General features: G+C 33.0%; 1 protein-coding gene across 1 annotated transcript; it reads right to left on the reverse strand.

Moving 5' to 3' along the window:
* Positions 1 to 2,716: 2,716 nt before the first annotated feature.
* On the reverse strand, positions 2,717 to 4,569 carry LOC124554744 (transcription factor Adf-1-like). Its single transcript, XM_047128391.1, has 2 exons — positions 4,440 to 4,569; positions 2,717 to 3,135 (listed from the first exon to the last, which is right to left on the reverse strand). The coding sequence occupies exons 1-2, from the start codon at positions 4,552 to 4,554 to the stop codon at positions 2,990 to 2,992; spliced, it is 261 nt and encodes an 86-aa protein (XP_046984347.1). The 5' UTR covers positions 4,555 to 4,569; the 3' UTR covers positions 2,717 to 2,989.
* Positions 4,570 to 8,731: the final 4,162 nt, after the last annotated feature.

Genomic DNA, 8,731 nt, shown 5'->3' on the forward strand with positions numbered 1-8,731 from the left:
AGTAATGTTGAGTGTTAATAAATATTAATCCTATATGTGAAATAGTAACTATTAATTTTAAAAATTTATCATAATTTTTCCCCAAATTAATGCTATCTAAATACAATGCAGAGACTGCTAGAAACAATGTAGAACAGAGTTTGAGAATTGTAAGAACAAAGATCTGCCTGTAAATGATGTAATAGAAAAAATTAATGAAGAAATTGAATGAATAGTTCGACATAAATTGAATTCCATTGCAGAAACAAGTTTTGTTGTGTATCTAAAGATATATAAAGTCGCTTTGGAAGACACTTTCTCTGCGGTCTAATCTAGTAATTACATACAGATTCTTCATCAGATAATCTTGAAAGGCCAAGCAAATATCTAAGTGGAACGGTTTGTTCAGTAGAATAATTGCTAACATTCTCAAATAAGTTAATTTTTTCCTTGAATATTATGCACTGTATTGTTTCACCAATTTTTCAATTCCATCTTTAATTTTATAAATGTATTATTTTAGTTAATGTTTCAAATGTTCTATTTCCCTATTTGGATTTTATTAATAGTGTATCAAAAATTATTTTTACTTTCTGGTGTTAAGTCATCATATTTATGAATACATACTGACATTAATTCATGAACATGATGATTGAAACTACTGATCATTTTAGAAGTCCGAACCAGATGATAAATACAGGTGCCCTGATAGATGCAGTGTGAGGTTGACGATTTTTATATAGTTGTACCTTGGGACAGTTCAAATTTTAAAACACTTACAAAATTTTTCTTTTGTATAATCTAGCTTAACATTTCTAGAATAAACATATACTGAAATTGCAGCTATCTGACAGCTAAGAACCGAAAGTTAGTTACATCATCAGCAATTAAAAACATTGTGTTCAGTTGTAGGTAATATTTTTTGAATATGTGTATTGTTGTATCGATTTAAATATGAAAAAAATCTTATATTAAATGTTTTGTCCTTTTAATTTATATATATTTATTTAATAGAATTACAGCACCTTTGGTATTAAAATATCACACTGTAACTATAATAATTTGCCAAACTGGTTTGATGATCAAAATTGGAAATTTGTTTCAAACTTCTTTCATATTAAATTGGGTCCCATAAAAATATTTATTATAACTAAATTCATTAATTTGAGTAATCTGAACTTTATATTCCTTTTTTGTAAACATTTAATGCACTCAGGTCTAAAGACATATATTACATTTCAGCACATCTCGTTGCTTCTTTGATATTAAAACCCCTATTTGTATTTAGAAAACCTGTCATTTTTGCTGTAAAATACTTGCCTAGGATATAATCTTTATAGTTACCATTCTTAAAAACGAAAAAGAGATTTTTAATCTTATTTGCATCATAATCAGATGACATTCTAAGTCATCCAACTGTTTATAAATATAGTTCATCCTGCATTTGGTACAGCTATTTTCTTATATGTTGTAATATGTTGAAATATTACATTTATAATGTGTACTTTCTGTCTTATTAATTATTCCACGATTTTTTACTATTTTATTAACCCAATTTTCTAGATAATTTATCTCTTCATCAGATTCATTTATTCCTGGGATGAATGTCACATATTTATTTACTCGATAATCAAGCTTTCCTTCATATACTCCATCATGTTTCTTTAACAATTTGTATCTAATTTTTCGCTTTCTTGGTTTTAGATTTCATACAAATATAAATTGGTGTTCCTAAAAGTCTTCTAAATTCCTTTATATATTTAATTTCTTTACATGTACATAAAATTTTAAATATATCTTCTGTGACATTTACTCATATATTTTTCTAAAATCTGAATTTATTCAACTCTTACTAACAGATATTTGTGTTCCTAATTTCCTCTAAATTTTTTACATTTACTACAACTTTTAAAATCATCTTCGTTTGCCATCTGTGATATACCTACCCCCTACTGATCGTATGGCTTTTTAGCTTCCACATTCATACTTCTGTTACAAGGAGGTCTTATTTTTATAGTTTTATTCAAAAGTCGTCTAAGCTCTTTGAACCATTGCATTTACTACAACTTTTAAACCCATCTTTCTTTAACTGATCTCATAAATTTTGTATCGTCTTCAGATTATATCTTTTTATCTTTTCTATATTTTTACCAAATTTCTGTTGAAGCTTGGCTGGTTTGGATTAAGTCCAAGTTGTCATCACTGATATTTAGAAGAAGAAAAATTAAAATAAGACATAAACAGCCTCGTCCTTGTATTTATACCAATTTAAATATAATTTTTAACTTAAAATTGTTTAAATCTGTTTAAAACTAATAATTTATGTTTAATAAATTCCCTGCAAATAAAAATCCCTTCCTTTTGTCTACAACAGTTTGATTCAGGATTTAGCTCAAGCAGATAGATTTCATACAACACAAAACTTATGTTTAAAACATTGCATATGAGTAAAGATCTTATTATTGTCCACTTTCTAATTATATATTATACATGTGCACCAGTGTTTAATACAATGAAGTGTTGTATTATTAATCTATATATTATCCAAAATTTGATTTTGGGATAAATAAGGATGGGGAAGGAAATCGGCCATGCCCTTTCGAAGGAACCATCCCGGCATTTGCCTGGAGCGGTTTTAGGGAAATCACGGAAAACCTAAATCAGGATGGCCGGACATGGAATTGAACCGTCGTCCTCCCGAAATTTCATCTTTAGCTTTTATCTGTCGCATTGGGGACAATGTTTTTATACTGACACTTATCCCTGAAAGAAAACTGTCAATATGATCTTGTTTTGGTTGTGTTGTTAGAATATAATTCATCAGAGAAGCTGAAGCATATTCTGCAGTTCTCCTCCTTATGCCTCTTGCTCTACACTTTTGCACATTAATTGTCTCTGGCCTCGAATCACTGTCACTTTCACTGCCCAGAATAGGCGATGAAGACATATCCATGTTTTCTTCCTCGTCTGAACAAATGTCAGCAGTCACATTAGTAACTGTTTCCTGCTCCTAAATGTGTGGATGCAAGAAAGCCATAACCTCCTCATACTTCCACACATTATTAGATATGGCATCTTGGCCACTCTTTGTCTTTTTATTAACAAATTTTCTAAACTGGTCTCTCAGTGACACCCATCGTCGCTTGCATTCATGGCCTGAAATCAAAGAACATATACAACCGTTAATAGAGTGCATGGAGTAGTCAAAATATTTTTAAAAAATGACTTAGGGACACTGCAAACTTTTAACGAGAACACCAACTATGGTTTGCTTTCTTTTATTTTCACAGCTTTCCAGGAATATGAGGTAGTTTTCATTTGCTATGCTGTTAAGCAGCATATAGTCTTATACTGTGCTAATTTTCTGCAGTACTTTTGCAAATGCAATGAATTATCTCCTAACAACACCATAACATAACTTTTATATCTTTGTTGCTAACAAAGGTATGCAGTTGGCAGGTGTCTATAAAAATATACTGTTGTTCAAAATTTTTCATGTGTAAACACACACTACAAAAATTTCAATTGTAACCTATACACTGCTGAAGAAGCTTCATAAGCCTAATGTAGTAATGTATAAATCTACAAACAAACATATTTCCGTCCTGTAGCCTATTTCTGGCTCCAAATATATCTTAGGATAGGGCAAACAGTGATTCTTTAAATGCTAGCTACCAGAATGATTGCCTATGTATTTCGTTGTCACATAGCTTCATTTTTAAAAATGAATTAATGCAGTCAGTGACTGTATATTCTGTGATCCCTTTAAAGGTTTTTTGATAACTATCCAGTAACAGGAAATAATAAAGACTTCCAGAAATATGTCTGTCTCAAATTACAATTAATGGTCCACAAATTTGTCTTTTATACATTAAAAGTCTTGCTTCCTTCTGATGAAAACAGCAATAACACTTTTGTAATTTAAAACATGGGCATATGTGCGGCCCTTTGTCCATTTTCATTCACTGGAAATTGCCAGCTTTTCTATATGGCCTGTTCTTTAGAGAAATATTAACAAAGTAGAATGTTTCGAAATCACAGGAACAGTGTTGCATATTATGAAGCATGCCTTTCACTTTTCGGATTTGTACACTCTACAGCATAAAAATTTCTGCTAAATTATCGAATACTACGCTCAGAAAAATGTTGGAAATAATCAGGACAAAACATCTGAAACTATCTGCTGTTCTAAACAGGATCCACGTGCACTATACAATTTAACAGGTCTTGAAATGCTGGGTTCAAGTCAATACAACAAAAATTCGGTTAATTAGAACTGTGTATTTATTCTGCTGGCGTTTGTACAGCTTTTTTTTAAATAAAAAGGTCGTATATAACGCTTATACCGAGGCACATTGCATATGGTAGTCCACTCGTAGATATTTATCGTTGTACTGAAAACTTTCACGCATACATTTAAGTACCATTCAAAATTACTTACTACAAAGTGTTTCATTTACCTGGACGCCCCATCTCTAATCCAGTTTCCTTCCACAGTGATTCTTTCCTAATGGAATCACTGTATCTACGATCACTCATGTTGTACAGCTCTGAGTGTGAACGAACTAATTCCATTAAATATTCGTCGAAGTCCATTGTCTAAACAAGGAACGAAATAAAATAAAACAACAAGCACAGGAAGATACATGTAATTAGAAAAAATAACAAAGCGAAACCTTGAACAATAAAATATTGATACTTATATAACCAAATCATTCGTACTTCTCCCCTCTTTCCAAATATTTACATGGCTCGAGCAAACATGGAGGCGGTCCTTCTTAAGAGCCAGAGATGTACATCACGTCGACTCGCCGACATGAACGGGAAACATTCTCCAAAAGAATGCGTGACGGTGACGTTACGGAGAGGTTCCGGGCCGGTGACGTCGAGTGTAGACAATGCCTTTAGAAACGCAGGGGAGGGTGTTTTGACGTGACGGACGTGACGGAGACGTCCCATTAAGTGTGAATCGACCTTAACACTGTAATCTGTGTTGAGTAGACCAGCGTTCACGACGGACGTTTTTCACGTTACCATAAGGAGTTAATATGTCCTTTAGAAAGGTGTTAACTTCCGGCGGGAGGTTGAACACACTAACATTGTTATATTCGATTTGAGCGACTGTGAGTGACACCATACTAGCGGAATGATCGAATGCTTGAATGGTGTTAGGGAACCATGTCGCGACAGTAAGCTTTCAACGTGAAGGGAGTCCATAAATTTCACCTAAAACACGTACTCGTCTGCATAAAACAAGGCGGTTACGAACTGATCAGAGTTCACATGAATTGTATAGACAAGCCAGTCGTGGATTTTGAGAGACAGGAACTGCAAGTGTCGCGTTGTTCAGTCGAAAGTAAAACTCACAGTACCTTTTCTTAGAACACACATGGAAACCATCGTAGCCATAGCGAAGCAGCCGACGGCGCTACGAGTAGACGAACACAAACAATGAGGCAGAGCAGAGGCGCTACGACTCCTTCAGCAGACAGAATAACACTACCGAGGAAAACTTCACACAAGTGACGCTGTGGCAAGTGAAATAAACAACAACCTTCCCTCTCGGCGCTCGAAGCGGAAAACCACGTTATCGATTGTGCCACACATATGATATAGATATTGCCACTTATTTTTATTACATACTATTTCTCGTAAAACATCAAAGCTAATTTTTCTCCATAATTTTACGAAAAACAATTTCACTTTCACGTGTAACTGAAAGCAAGAGTTATCGCTGTTTTCTGTTACAATGAACTCAACACCATGTAATTTTGTAGTTGTCTCAGCACTAAGGATGTGTGAAGCCTCTGTTGTTGTTGCGGAGTTGAAGAACATGAAATAATTCATGAAACCAAAATATGGAAATATGATTGAGTTATGCTATCAAGATACAGATGGTTACAGCAGCATCATAAAGAATGAAAATTTTTGCAAAGAATGAAAAATATGTCACAGATGTTGGACACTAGTGAGTATCTAGGAGGTATGTAACATGTCACAAAGAAATAAAAATGTTTTATGAATGAGTTTGTAATACTTGAGTTCAAAGGTGTATACATTTTAAACTGGTAAAAAATAAAATAAAAAGTCCTGTGAAAAGAGGTGCATTGTAAGGAAGGCAATAATGTTTGCAGGTTATAAGAGGTGTTTGTTTGGTAAGAAAGCGTAATGTACAGAGTCCGCCAGAAAAATGTATGCACACTTTAAGAAACTGAAAGTATTACTTGTGTGTTTATTTTATATTTAATAATTGATCACACATGTTGTACAACCTTTAGTTTAGAACATCGTTACTTTAAATGTTCAAACTGTTCACCGTTAGCGGCTATACACATAACAGAACGACGAGCAGTCGCAACAATTACATCAGTCAGTGGAATCGCTGCACATGTCAGTGTAATCTCTTGGCGAAGTTCCTCCAATGTGCGTGGCTTACATTGATAGACGTTATCTTTCACACTTCCCCACAAGTAAAAGTCCAAAGGTGTTTGACCTGGCGACCTTGGATGCTGTCCTTCTGATCTTCCTTGGTGAATATCACAAATCGTTCCATGCAATTCAAACTTATCAATGATGCAGTTAATTGTTAGGCAGGTTGGCGGTTCTTTTTCAAACTCCTGCCTCCACTGACATTGCACTTCAATGGCATTATCAAATATGAAAAAACACTTCACAATACATTTGCATTGCTCGAAAGTCAAAGCATGCTCAGCCATCTCGTTTTCTCAATACCGAGATGAAACTACTAACATTTGTTGAGCCAAAGACCATACTACAATACACTCGTAACTCAAATCGAACAACAATACAGATACCTTGATCGAGCCTGACAAAGAGTGCATACATTTTTCTTGCAGACTCTGTAGAGTGTTATACCAAACAGTCATAGCGTGATCCAGCAAGTGATTCCTCAGCCAGTGCTATGGCTCTGTTACAGCAACCGTCTTTGACTCAGTGTGTCGTTACCTGCTGCTGTTGTGTATACATAGACTTGGATGTGTCTTCATTTTGCAGTAGAGTTTAGATCTTTGATATAGCCTATTCATAGCCACATATATTGGGAAAACTTAATTCTGCCTTTTGCATTTGTGTTGATGCTAGATTTCCCTTAAAGACTGTTAATCTTTTAAAATTAGGTATAACAATACATTTTTCACATTTACTGGTACCAGACACTAATTTTATACCCACTCCGTTTCTTATTCTTTCCACTGTTTTTTCAAATATTGCATTAGCCATCAGTTTGTAGAAATCGTACTCAGTATTATGTGTTGCCTTTGTTTTCATCTGCATATTCAAATTTCTATATTTCTTTTGGTCCAGCCACCTTGCTTAAAATTTGTGGACCTTTCTTAATATGAACTCCAATTTAAATATTGTTTTAAGTTCCTATAATTTACCGCAAATTTACTTTATTTACACAATCTTGTTAGCAGTTTTGGTTCATTTGCACCAAGAACTGTTTAATTTTCTGGACAAGTGGAGGATCTTTGTGTCCATTGTGTAATTCGTTTGGTAATTCTAAGCTGACTTGCAAAATATATCCATATTATGGACCATCATTCGTATAATTTATGTATATTTCCCAAAATCTAAATCAAATTTTGGATAATGTAGACACTCAAATCTATCATTTGGGAAAAAACTCAAACATTACTCATCCTTTTGTATATTGTTAGCATCAAGATGAACTGAAGTGTTTGATTCTTCATCTGCCCTCGACAAGCTTGTTATTCACTTTGATGTATATTTACTATACTACAAAATTCTATCTCTGATTCCCTTCTCAGTACCCAGTACTATATCATCATCATATAATATATCTAACATTTATTTAATCATTTTAAGCATTGAATGCATACTTAATCTAGAGACTGTATTGTATCGGGAGGGATCTAAATCATATGATTTTATGCATGTTTCCCTAAAAGTTTTGACATAAATTGTCTAATAATAAAATATTACATTTGATAATTAATCAAGTAGTCCCTAAAATTATCTATATTACATTTTTTTCCACACCATTTTACATGTTCACAACCTTGACCACTCATACCACATTCATTTTGTTTACTACAGATTTTTTTTATGAGTAGCTAATCATCTTGAAACTTTTTCAATTATCCATACAATCATATGAATAAACGCCTTTTTTAAAAACTACATCTATTTTCTCATTCCCTCATTTTACTTATCTCTGAACAATATGATAATTTATAATGACTGCCTATGATATATGCATTTCAGTTTAACAGATTTGAAACTTCAATGATTTTCCAGTTCTAGGTATTTCTGTCCTGATGAGAATATTGTTTTGCCAATTTTCAACTTGTTTATTAAATTTTTCTTTTGAGCATGGTAACACATCCACAGTCATAGATTATTTCCAGATGATTTTTATACTGTTTTGATTACACTATTGAGTGACTTTTAATCCAAAAATAAAATGATGTTTCACAGTTTTCAATTACAACAACTTGATATGTTTATCTCTTTTATTCTATGTAATGCTTAGAAGGTGGACACAGTTTTGACCAGTAAAAAAATATGAGGTAATTGAAATCTGAACTTTTGGTTCGGTTTCCTGAATACAATTTATTTTGATTGGATATTTGAATGTGTTTAACTTTTCACCAAAATGTAACTCAAAATTAATCACTCAGTCTTAGAGTGTCATTCCTTATCTATTTAATAAATACTGCAGTTTTACTAGCCCAAACAAAACATTTCTGATCTTTAGTATTTAGATTAA

This window comes from Schistocerca americana, chromosome X (assembly GCF_021461395.2).
Source record: "Schistocerca americana isolate TAMUIC-IGC-003095 chromosome X, iqSchAmer2.1, whole genome shotgun sequence".
In the NCBI taxonomy this organism is placed as follows: Eukaryota; Metazoa; Arthropoda; class Insecta; order Orthoptera; family Acrididae; genus Schistocerca; species Schistocerca americana.

Excerpts from the sequence above, each read along its gene's own strand:
- LOC124554744 (XM_047128391.1), bottom strand. The coding sequence starts at position 4,554 with ATGGAATTAGTTCGTTCACACTCAGAGCTGTACAACATGAGTGATCGT. Across the intron at positions 3,136-4,439 it reads ATTAGAGATGGGGCGTCCAG|GCCATGAATGCAAGCGACGA; the intron begins GTAAATGAAACA and ends CTTTGATTTCAG.